The sequence below is a fragment of the Lycium barbarum genome, chromosome 6, assembly GCF_019175385.1.
Source record: "Lycium barbarum isolate Lr01 chromosome 6, ASM1917538v2, whole genome shotgun sequence".
NCBI lineage: Eukaryota > Viridiplantae > Streptophyta > Magnoliopsida > Solanales > Solanaceae > Lycium > Lycium barbarum.
The window spans coordinates 116,442,910-116,456,244 of record NC_083342.1 but is presented as its reverse complement, the minus strand read 5'-3'; the positions used below and the strand labels follow the sequence as shown (position 1 = coordinate 116,456,244).

The window sequence follows — 13,335 nt, the reverse complement described above, 5'->3', positions numbered from 1 at the left end:
CGATCTTCGTAAGTCTATTATGGCACTCTTGAGTGCCGAGTTTGCCATGAAAGACCTTGGTCCACTGAGCTATTTCTTGGGTGTTGCTGTTACTCGTAATGCAGATGGCTTATTTTTATCACAGTAGCAGTATGCCGAAGAAATCCTAGAACGGGCAGGGATGTCACACTGTAGTCCGTCTCCTACACCTGTTGACACGAAGCCGAAGCTAAGTGCCTCCAACCATGCACCATTTGATGATCCGACTACGTATCGTCAGCTTGCTAGGGCTTTGCAGTACCTTACATTCACTAGACCAGATATCTCTTATGCCGTCCAACAGGTGTGTCTCGACATGCATGACCCTCGTAATAAACACATGGCTGCTCTTAAGCGTATTCTGCGCTACATTCAGGGGTCTATCGATTTTGGTTTGCATCTCTACAAGTCTACTGTCAACAACTTAGTCTCCTATACAGATGCAGATTGGGGTGGCTGCCCGGATACCAGACGCTCCACCTCTGGCTATTGTGTCTTTCTCGGTGACAACTTGATTTCCTGGTCCTCAAAACGTCAACCTACACTCTCTCGTTCTAGTGCCGAGGTCGAATACAAAGGAGTTGCTAATGTTGTCTCCGAATCCTGCTGGATCAAGAATTTACTCCTTGAGCTACATTGCTCGATCCAAAAGGCGACACTTGTTTATTATGACAATGTGAGTGTGATATACTTATCAGGCAACCCGGTACAACATCAGCGCACTAAACACATTGAAATGGACATACACTTTGTTCGCGAAAAAGTTGCCTGTGGCGAGGTTCGTGTCCTTCATGTTCCGTCCCGATATCAGATTGCAGACATTTTTACAAAAGGGCTTCCGCGCGTACTGTTTGATGACTTTCGGGACAGTCTAAGCGTTCGTCCACCTCCCGCTTCGACTGCGGGGGTGTGATAACCGTTGTAATTAGTCATTATTATGTACAGCTAGATTATTTCCTAGAATATTATGTACAGCTAGAATATCTCCTAAAATAAGGTAAGTCTTTTGTATATATTGATGACACAACATCATAATTAATCAAGGAATTGATTTCCTACAAAAGGGAAAGTAAAACAAACAAATTAAAGCGGACTAATAAAAAAAGTAAAACAAACAAATTGAAACTGAGAAAGTACTTATATAATTTACCCTCAACTTGCACCGGCATATCCACACTGTATGCCTCCTTCACGGGAAAATTTTAAACACACCAAATATTTTGCCAATTATGTACTATAACACTCACTTCCTCGACTAAATGTCACGCACATATTTTACATACAAAAAAAAAAAAAACAATTATCCATAGTTATTTTTCGAGGCGGTGCCCCTCTAAAATGTAATGGAGATCATTTCGCCCTTGACACGTCTAGCCGTCTAGGTATCTTAAAATACTCAGATTTAATTTTTTATTTATATATATCACGTACTCGTATCGAAATTTATATTATATAGTTGTACTAAAGATTTATGCAAAGTTAGAGTTAATGTATCAAGGTTGTAATATCCATCGAGCCATACATGTGGCATGAGCCCTGTTGATTGAGACAAATCGTAGTAAACGTAAGGTCCTACTTCATTATATTTTTGTTTTAAGGTTTGTCTGTTGTCATTTTCATTTGACTACTCCCATAACAGTGAGAAGAAACGTAAACATAGTAGCCTATATCCTAGATAATTTTAGTAGCACTTGGCTAAATTTATCTCCAGCTGACTTTCCCTTTTTGTTTTTACGTTAACTCGTGAAAGGCAAAAAGTAACTATGCTCGTGGTTAATCAATATCATGGAGCTTTTTAATCATGTTGCCAAGAACAGCAAAATCAAGATCTAAGACAATTTTAACTTCTTTAAATAAAATGGAACGTGTTTCATTTTTTCCTTCCACTTAAATTGTTTCTAATCATAATTTACAAGAAAGAAAAGGTTGAACTAAATAATGACACAAAGGCCATTGTATTTTAACGGGTGACATTGTAATTTAAATTGTAACGTCGAGCAGTATTATAATTCTAATGCATTTATACCCCTTCCCGGATGATCCCTTAGATAATCGAAAATCATATATTAAATGTTAATTTATTCTAAGAAAATAGACAGTTGATATTTTGTGTTGGTTCGTCAACTGCAGAGGATAATTGTAGCTAAAGTCAACTATTATTGAAAATTTGTAAGAGCAATAATGCTTACTTAAATTGTAACTTTTAATAATGATGAAATATTATCCTATATTTAGGTGTCAAACAAAATGCGCCGCCGATCATTTGCATAATTTGGTTTCCATGTGCTTCACGGCTTTGCGGAATTATGTCAATAATTACACAATTTATTTATTGCTTTCTTTATTTTTTATGGGTGAAATTAAGAATTTCCCCCATTTTCTAAATCAGGAAAAAAATTAAAAGACAAGGAAAAATACACCTCGTTATTAATTAAATATCGAAATAGGCTTGTCATGTGCAGTATATACGATAAATAGGTTGTATCTAATTGGGAAACAAATTATGATATTACTAATTGTGTTTATTGTTTCAAAAGTCTAAGCGAAATATTTATATGGATTACAAAACACCTTTTTCTCTAAGTGGATCTATAGCGAATTATGTAAAGTTAGCTAAATTTATTATTTTCGCTACAAATATAATTATATCTCATTTATGCAAACTGACTAACACTAATTCTGAATTTGTTTATGCTCCTTTCTCTACTGATCAATAAACCTTAAATAAATAAAAGAAAACCTTTTCTTAACCGCTAAATTTTTATGGTTCACACAATTAAATACTTTATTGCCACCGAGACCACAGGAAACCTCCAACCTGTTTATTTATTTAAAGTCGGTTTTTAAAATAAAAAAAATAAGAGAAAAAGGAAGTGAGAGGAAGAAACAGAGGGTATATTATTATTTTAAAAAATAAACTAATACTAATAAAGAGCTAATGTGGGCACACGCTAAAGACAATATTAGACAAGAGACAGCAAATCCACGTTCAATCCAAACTAAGAAAAGTCACATTTATATGTAAAACACCCCAATTGTTAGAACAAACTACGTTGTCAGAAATACAAAATAAAGTTGTGCAGTGTGTGATGCAGTGTTACTTCTAAACAAATTTCTTGCTTATTTTTCTAGTGAAAATTCATCTAGGCAGAACTAAACTTCCAAATGGTCTTTCTTAACTTTAACTTCCAATTCTATTTTTTTGGAACCAAATATGTTCCAAAAACCTATTTAAAACCAAAAAAAAAAAAAATGCATATTTTGATAACTAATTTACAAAATTGAGTTTTTTTAAACAAAAAAAAATGTAAACACGTAATACCCAAACTTCAAAGCTACGGCGTAAAAGTTTTTTTGGATGAAAAGGGGTACATGAGTCACCCGTTTTGGCAACTTCGTTCCCGCTATTTTTGAATTTTTCGAGGACCAAAACTTTTATCTGCAGTTCGAAAATATCTAGGAACAATTATTAGATATCATCTAGTCCATGAAGACATGAACTAGTTATGCAGATATGTACTACAAAAAGTAATATATGGTAAATTATACGTTTAATAAATATTAATAGTATTGCTAAGAATGTAGTATATGTTAAGAATACATAAATTTGTATGCAAGAGTTACTTCATTTAAGGTACTTTTTGTCACAGATACTCTTATTCAAATTTCACTAATGCATGTATTTTTGTTCCACTTGCTAAGTAAAGTGTCACATTAGTTGTACCGATATTAGTAATGCAGAGTTTAAAATTAGATAATGCGCTAGTAATGAGAGTTTCGTGACAAAAATCGAACGCTGTATCGAAGACATTGCATTAGCTATTCATATGGTATTACATAGTGATGCAAAACTTTGTGTTATTCATATGGTACGCTAAATCGACCCCTTAAAAGGAAACAAGGACAAAAAACACAAAATCTAAAATGTAAAGACAAAAAAATTACAAGGACAAACAAACACAAAAACTCTAAAATGTGAAGAGAATAAAAAATATCAGAGCAAGGTAGATGGTAGAGAAATGGAACAAAAAAAAAAAAGGAATTAATGAGGGTGCCCCCTCTGCATCACCAAACTTGGCTTAGAGAAAGAGGAGGTACAATGTGACGTTGAATCGATCAGAAATAAACACTGATCTCAAAAAACAAAAGGGGGTCCTACAGACCAAGAAAAGTGTGTCCAAACAGTTGTCCCCAAGTGCTTTAGACTAAAGTAAAAGATTTTAAAAGCTCATATATCAGCAATATTTTTATGCCTTTTTTACAAGGAAAATCTTTGAGTAAGCCGGAGGGTAAACATTAAAAAGAAACATTGTCAGTATGTCACCATTTCTTTTCTGTTAATTAATGACCTTAGTCCTTAACAATAACTATTTCTTTTAAATGATGAAAGTGGCTGTTGTTCTCATTTTCATTAACAGCCTTGAACAACAATCAAACAAAGACCTTGTTTCAAAGCTAACTTCATAAATGAGCATGTTCTAACACCCCAAGATTGTGCATTACCACTTTAATTGCATCCAAAACCATCACAATTCATGCCTTTGCCATTTCCAGTCACATATGTCAATTAAAATAGGGTTTTTTTTCCTTCTATAAAGTCGTTTCCGAGATAATTTGAGCGAACCACGCACTAAGGCTTTAGGCAGATGAATAGGGTGTCGCAACAAATTCCACCCCTTTTCTTATCCCTTTGAATATACTATGTCACTTGGATGACATAGTGTACAATAAGGTTTGATCATATCCTTCTCCATACACACTTCAAGAAGTTAATACCAATATGGTAAGATTCGAGCAACTCAGTAAACATATGAACTGCTATTTTGCTTACAGAGTCTCCATTGAACCTTGAAAAGGGAAGGAAGAAAAAGGACAGAATGAGACAAACAGTGTGACACTGTAATCTGCCTCTACTTGGAATTTACAGATTCTACTGCCCCACAAGTAAAGGATCCTAAAACAGAGCTTAAAACTGAAGAGTATATGCATATGAACACACATAACAAGCAATGTAAAATGACACAAAGGCAGTAACATCAAAGGCACAACACCGCTGTCCGCTTATTGTTTGCAAAGAAACATAAAAATCTTCAACTAATCATTTTACTAATAAGAAGGCCAAACATCTCTTTCTTTCTCTATCATAACTCTCTTCGTCCAACATGGCCTTTCTCGTTTAATTTTGTGATTTAGTATAAGATATTGCCAGATTAAAATAATGAATGCAGAACTTCCAAGGAAAGGTAAGAGAGATTAAACTACTCATGTGGGGGTCCAATACTGCAAACCCCATGTGATTTGATTAGGACAGATATTAAAGAAATTATACACTAAAGCGCAGCAAATTCAATGTATTATAATAGATATAATACAAGTGTTGGCATGCATAATAACGTGATAGATTATACAAAAATGATTAACTTCATTATTTAATACAAAAAGTAATAGTATAATGCAACTACCTAATAGATAATTCGAAACGCCGTTGCAGGTAGCAATATAGTTTCTAAAAATGCATGTACTAAATGGAATTTAGGCCAACATCCGACCGTTGTTTCCTAGAACACATTGAAATTCATGGGCACCCTGATCAATTGAGGGTTCCGAAAATGGATGAGCTAGGATAACAGAATGACTAGGACTCCACATTTCCCAGACAACTGGAATAGTCAGACATGGTCATGTATGGGCTGAAGAAAGAACAAGTCTATCTGCTCTCTCATAACTATATGCAATGGGCGATAGCTAATTGGATAATTAATCAGTGTGTCAAAACATTTAGCATAATCAAATACTTAAAGGTATTGCATGAGGATGTTCTTCATGTAACTTCTCTGACATCTCTTATCTATTCTTTGCAATTTCTCCGCTGTGGGGGTTGGCAAGAGTATATTTCCACTGGACAAGTTAAGGAGGCGGCCAGGTGTATATAACTAATGCAGATGACATATCTTCAAATTTATAATACGAGCAAGACTTTGAGCAATATAATGTTGGCATAGAGCTAAGACAGAACAATGACATATACTAGCAACTTACACAGAAGATTCACCGATGTCACAGATAATTCCACCCAGTGGAATCCCTGGAGAAGTGATAAACTCTGTAATCACGAGGTACCTGGTTCCAGTAATATCATGGAATAGCAAATCTCATGATTAACTACAGAACTATCCAGATCAGGACGTGATGAGGATCGTTCCCTCATGGTTAAACAATTGCTTCATTAAAATTTTAAAAGTAAATAATCACAACTAAAGCATGCCATGCTAGTGCGACAATCAATGCAATATACATAACACAGAAGCGTCAATGAAACGGGTTAAAATTCCGTCTTTTTAAATTTCTGGTTTTGTAATGTTGTCAAGATTACAACAAGGTTCCCGGCAATAACTAGAAGCAGCGGAGGCCTACCTCTAGAAAATCATAGAGCACCATGACAATAATAACATGATTAACATAAACCCTGATATAAGCAACTATAGCAGAACAGTTAACAGAATGTCTGATTCTTCTTATAATGCCAAAACAATCTGCCTACGCCACAGGAAATTAGCAAATGAAAATTGCGGGCAACAAAAATTGAAAGGTTCAATACTAAAACAGTGATATATTATGACTTATGCAGCACCTTCTTTTTCATGGGTGGTTGGTTGGTAGCTGCGAATTAATTCCTGCTCCTCAGCACCTCCAAGCTGAAGCTGAGATGAGCTCCTTCCGCTGCCAGCAGAGAACAAGCGAAGACTGTCTCTTCTCCACATGGAAACCTCGAACAGGAGTCCTCTTGACTACACACTCGGCCTGTGATTCTGTAAAATTGCTGAGAGATAATGGGGAGAATCCAGATGACAAAAACAGTGCCCGCCAATGCTGCGTCATTTCAGGGGAACAAAAACGACCCATTACAATTCTCTCAATTCCTGGTTGGAGCAAGAACCTCTCTATCTTTTGGAGGGCATCAAAATTCACATTTACAGCGTCTAGTGACTCGAGAAGGTTTGAGTAGGACTGAAGGGCTTGAATTACATGATTTGGAAATGGCAGGTCAGTCCGATCACAACCTCTGTCCACAGAAACCACAATCCTAGGTGACAATTGCTTCACAAAACGAAGAACCAATGGAAGCGACAATTGATAGCTCGAAAGAGAGCTAACTGGAAGGTTGACAGCAATTGCCTCATTCTTTGAGACTAGAGGAGGCAGTGACCATGACGTTGAATTTAACGAATCGATGCTTAGAATTTCAAACTCGAATGCCATATTGATTTCGCTAGCAAAATGGATCAAATTTTCTCTGGTGAGTCCAAGCTCTAGCTGGTCATGTGTGGAGGGTGAGGCTAATGCAGTTATTTTTAGAGTAGGTGCGCCACCACTTCTCAGGGCAAGCTCTTGCATAAGGGAGGCCCATTGCCCGCCATAACCGATATCGAAATCTACGATATGAATTCTTTCAAACCCATCCAAGACCTCAAGAAGGGCTTGGTTACAAGTAAAATTGGCAAACTGTGCAACTGGTGAGATCTCAGAAAAAGACTTATAGGCACCAATCTTGAAAATGAGACTAAAAGGCGAATTAGAGGGGTGGTTGTTGAAGTTGTTGGTGTTGGCATGGAGTAGCAATTGTAAAGCTTCCTTGCAATAAAAAGCAGCCCTATAGAAAGGCTTACCAATTGGAGAGAGCTGGTGATTGAGCCGCGCCAATATCCCTTGCGCGAGTACCGGATTCCCCGTCTGGACCAGCTCTGCAGCTTTGAATAGCTGGTCAATAATCCCTTGTTGTTGTTGTTGCTGCTGCTGTTGTAGCTGATGAAACTGACCCATTTCTTCCCCCACCATCTTTGGCTTTGTCCCCACTGCTCCTGGCCTGAAATGGGGAAGCAACTGGAGCTGAGACGGTGTTGGCTGCTGGTGCCCAAACAGTCCTTTGGAGATCTGAGAGCCCGGTTCAAGCCCTCCAAGATTTTGCCTTTTCGCCTGCGGTGGCAAGACAAGATTTTGCTCCTGCTGTGCAAATGGCAATGGCAAAAGAAACGATGGGTTCTGAGGAATCTGTGTTTGGTGCTGGTTTATCAAGAACTGTGAATTGAAACTCTGAGGCTTCAAATCTGTGCTCTCAAACTGTGTCTGGCCAAAAGCAACCGACCCAAGATTGTTAGGCAATGAAGGAAAGATTGGATTTTGAGGGAGATTTGTGGAGCCAATCTTGTCACTGTTCATTCTGGTGGTAGGAAAACCTGAACTTGAGACAGAAACAGATGAGCTAATCGCAGGCATGAAGCTACCAATTTGGGCAACTGGGTCTACACCAAAGCCTTGATCCACAACCCCAAATCCTCCATTGAATTCATAGTTGTCCCCTCCAGGGCCACTAACCTGCAAGACCTTGTTCAAGTTAGCCATGGAAGGGTCATCCACATCTCCCATGATCCACCTGAGTATAGACTGTTCTTGGCAAGGAGAAGCCATAACAGACTCAGATAACCCACCTTCCCACTCCTCCATAGCACATTTCTCTCCTCCAGCAGCAGCACCCATCTCAAGAGATTGGGGTGGGACCTCAGATTCAGCTCCTCCCACATTGGAGCTGGTGGCAGTGGTGTTGTCTTGCTGCCTTTTGTTTGCTGAAACTGCCGCCACGCCGCCGCCTGCAGTGTCTGTGGAAGCAGTGCCGCCGCCACCACCACCACCACCACCACCACCCAGAGATGAAGACAGGGTTGAAGAGGAAGTAATAGGCCTTGGACTCCTTATAGTATCCAGGACAGCACTTGGACTATTTACAAAGTAACTACTTTCTTTGCTATTCTTATTGTGGTGGTTCCAAGAATTCAAGTCACTATTTTTGTTGAACAAAACTTCTAAGTCTAACACCCCCTTCCCCTCAAATTCAAAGGGCAAGGGCATCCCCTTCATCTAAAGTAAGCCCACAAAATCAGCTCTTTTTCTCCACTTGGAAAATAAAAAAGCTCAGAGTTTTGGCCTCAAATCAAAACAATTTACCTAGAAAATTGCATGAAACTGGAGATGTCCATCTAAGGACACCCACCTCATTCATATACAATCATTTATTCAAGTACTCTCCTTTGTGGCCTAATGACTTGTTTCTTCTTTTTGATGCTTCTTTGTACTTCTTATTGGAGAATAAGACCAATTAGCTAAGCCAAGATAGTGGAAGGAGTAAAAGGGTTTTTTTTTTTTATGTTAACAGAGAAATTTGGCTAGCTATTTTGTTTTTCTTCTCTACTCTTCTGTTTTTGTTGTTGGCCTTGTAATAGTACTCTTGTTTGCCTTCTGATTTCTGCCATGGATGCGTGCAACATAAAAAAGTAGTAAAGTGCCCTTCATCTTCTCCTCTCACTATCTTTTGTTTTCATTTAAATTTTTAATTTATTTTTTGTTCTTTTTGTTTTTGTATTTTATTCTAGTTTTTGTGGCTTGTCTGTAGACGCAGTTATCTTTCTGCAAGGGTTTACATAGATACTCGCGTGAAAGGAGCGTGTTTGAAGTACCTGTTTTGGAAGGTAAAGGTTTTTGACTTTATAAATTACCCTGATGATCTTCTAAGACATGAGAAAATTATGAAAAGAATATTATAAACATTGTGTCATCAACAATTGCATCAACAGTTTTCATAAGGACAATGAAACATTAGAAAGGCAATAATTATTTGGTTAAAGGGAAAAATAACTAAATCAAGCTAACAATGAGTAGTTGTATTTGATCCCAAGTAAGGATTCTTTCTCAAGTAACATCGAGGGTACAATAAATACACTTTCATAAAAACGTGTAATGCCTACATGAAGAGCAACAAAATAAAAATTGTACTACTTTTCATGAATAAATATCGTTAACTTGTAAGTTATTATAGATAAGAATAATCATCCAAATTTCATATTAAAAGACCCAACTTTCAAAAAAAACAATTAATTTCTTGTAATCATTTTGTTTTTACAATTAAATAAGACATTTTAATAATTTAGATATTGTCGTATGTTAATTTTTGTAAGCCAAACAAATTTCTTGTCTATTTAATCAAAATTTTCATAAATTTAACTTACAGCATTTATTAGGTAAAATCTAAAGTTTTGATGTCCAAATTCCAATATCACATTGGCAAAAGTAGGTAAGTGAACTTCCAATTTTGATGTGACTGCCCACCTGTATCTAAAATTATACCATTCCAGTTTAAGAAGGAAAAGAGTCTACAGTAAAAAGAATTTGAAAATCACTCCCTTAGTTGCTTTAACCAAACATTATTTTGTTACTTTTGAGATAGAAAAATAAACGAAATTTTCCAAATTTGAGCACTCTCGAAGAGTCTTCCTCGAGTCAAATGTAAGCTTAATTGGTACTCTTTTAGTCCAATATTACTTGGCGACATTATTAAAAATATATGTCTCAAATTACTTGTTCATTGATAAAATCAAGATAAAATTAATTAAATTTTTTTAATTTTATCCTTAGTATTAATTTTTTTTAAAATAGTCAATATTAATTATAATGTATTTATTGGTCAGAGATAGAAATAATATAGCAAAATATATCTTAAGTGGCGTGTAAAAAGTTAAGTGATCAAGTAATATGAGAAGGAGGGAATAGCAAAAGACATAGAGCCCCACAGGAACAGCGTGGTGCCACGCGCATCTGATGCGTGTGGAAGTGGAGATTGAGTTTTCATTTGTGCACTATTTCTTACCGAGACAAAGAGAAGAGAACTGGCTCAAATGGCGTCGTGTAGTGAATTTCCTTTAATGCCCTTGAGCTAGATGAAGGAGTTGACAAGTGGTTCGCTGTGATTTAAAGGGTTAATTCGTAATTTGGAGTGAAGCAATTTCTGATGCCCTGTTTTTTTACTTTTTCGAAGCTGAATCTGACGACACGATATAATGAGAGTCTTTTGTTGTTGTAAGTGTGAGTTTTGAAAATATCGAGACCAATTTTAACGGCTCTGATCTTGTTTATGAGATTGAAGTGTGCGGTGGAGATTAGCGGATGAAGTCTCTTCCCTCGTCCAAAGCACTGAAAAATCACTTTAAGGCTAAACACATGGGAGATTTTTATTTTTCCTTATCAATTTATGTTAAGGTGTTTAACTTGACACGAAAATTAAAAAAAAAAGAAATTTGAAACTCGTGATCTAAAATAAGCAATGAAAAGATGTGTAGCAATAAATGATTTGATTAAGAGAAATGTTTAGTTTCAAGTTAAATTGTTACTTCATCCATCTCAAATTATCAATCATTTTCTAATTTTATACGCCACTTGAGAAATAATACTCCCTCCAGATCAAAAAAAGACTCTACTAAGCCATTTGCACACCTCTTAAAAAATACTAAATCAAAAAAAGACTTCACTTAGCCATTTGCACACCCCTTAAATACTAACTCCTAAACAAAAATAGATAATTTGATTAAACTGCCCCTAATTAAATAGGCATTGGGATTTGATCATATAACACTTAATAGGGGCAAATCTGAAAAAACAAGGTTAATTCTTTCTTAATTTGATAAGTAGACACTTTTTTTTTACCTAAGGAAAAAAAGCTAAGTGAACGCTTTTTTTTATCCGAAAGGAGTAATTAGAAGGTCATTTGACTAACTTTACCCTCATTTATGTTTACGTATAATATCTCTCCATTTAATGTTTACCTCTTTTTATGTGTTATCTCCATTAATAACAAAATTATACTAACGGTAATATGAGAAAAATTAATTAAGTGTGCCTTAAACTTCTAAAATGACAAATAATTTGGAACAACTATTTTTAGTAACTACGATAGATAATTGAGACGGAAAGTATCATTCTTTTGAGTCTGGTTAAAGAGGAAATTGTGTCACATAAATTGAGACGGGAGAAGTACTCCCTCCGTTCAATTTTACTTATCCAGTATTCTAAAAATGAATTTTCACTTTTAATTGTGACTTTAGCGTATCAAGAGAAAACAATTTATTTTTTCCTATTTTACCCATAACATTAATTATTAGTTTCAAATCATTTTTTCAAGTTGGTTGAAACTATGCACCAATTAATTTGGGTATAATGGAAAATTATGGACTTCATTTATTAATTTTTAAAGGGATCGCAACGTCTATAGTCAAGGGCAGACCCACCCTATTAGGAGGGGGGTCACGTGTCCCCCTTAACCTCGGGAATACCCTGTACATATATGGTGTATATACCTTAAAGAATGTATATGCATTTAAAAGGACCCCCGAGAGATATCCATTGCTTTGGTGCATTTAGTTGTTGTGCCCCTTAAGTCCTTATATGACATCTAGGTTCGAGTCTCGCTTGCAGCACCTTTATTTTTATTTTTTGTTGAGTTTGTTTTGTTTTTGTTCTAAACCTATTTTCGTTTCTTCCAATTTTGAAGTTTATACTTTATACTACTACTTTACCAATAACTTAGCATAATTATTAAGTTTTCAAAGAGCTGCACGTCAAACATTCACATTATAAGTGACATATCTATATTAAGGCAGTGGTCATTGGTGCTCACTCTGCATCAAAATTCTAGGTCCTCCTCTGTCTATAGTGGATAAATAAAAATGAACGGAGGAAGCATTAATTTTTCTTACCTTTTCTTAGTTTTGCCTATGATCATATTCGATTATGTATTTATTTTTTCGATTTTTCCTGCATTACACTTGCCAGCCAGGAGTTATAAAGCAAATAGAGCCCGTTTGGATTGGCTTATAAGTTGCTGAAAACAGCTTATAAACTGTTTTCAGCTTTTTTAAGTGTTTGATTGGTCAGCTTAAAATCATTTTATGTTTAAAATAAGTCCAAAAAAATAATTAAACTCATTTAGCTTAGCTTATCTAAAGCAACTTATAAGCTAAAAACAGCTTATAAGCTGCTTTTTATAAACCCATCCAAACAGGCTCTATATACATCCTGGTGATGATCTATGAAGCTTCTAAAAAAAGACAAAAGAACTAGTTACGATCAAACAAAAAAAGGCTTACCATGTCATTTGATGGGAATAAACCATATGCTGTGATTGAAAGTTCTGTAAACAGTCCTTGAAAATTATTATTCTCTCTGTTTTAATTTATGTGAAACTATTATTATCTGAGAAATCTACGAGATAATACTTTGATCACGTTTTTCTTACATTATTTCTAAATTATTTAAATTATATATCATGACTTAAAGTATTTTTAATGCAGTTTCTAAATATATAAATTTTATTTTTACAAACTTAAAAAAATTATGTCAAAATTTACGGTCAAAGTTATAAAGTTTGACCCTGATACTCTGAAAAGGTTCACATAAATTAAAACGGAGAGAGTATTTCTTTTTAATGTCAACATT

General features: G+C 35.5%; 1 protein-coding gene across 1 annotated transcript; it reads right to left on the bottom strand.

Annotated features, from left to right (window-relative positions):
- Positions 1-6,327: 6,327 nt before the first annotated feature.
- Positions 6,328-9,446, bottom strand: LOC132645739 (scarecrow-like protein 22). The gene has a single exon (XM_060362900.1). It carries the CDS (start codon positions 8,929-8,931, stop codon positions 6,700-6,702), a length of 2,232 nt encoding a protein of 743 aa, XP_060218883.1. The 5' UTR covers positions 8,932-9,446; the 3' UTR covers positions 6,328-6,699.
- Positions 9,447-13,335: the final 3,889 nt, after the last annotated feature.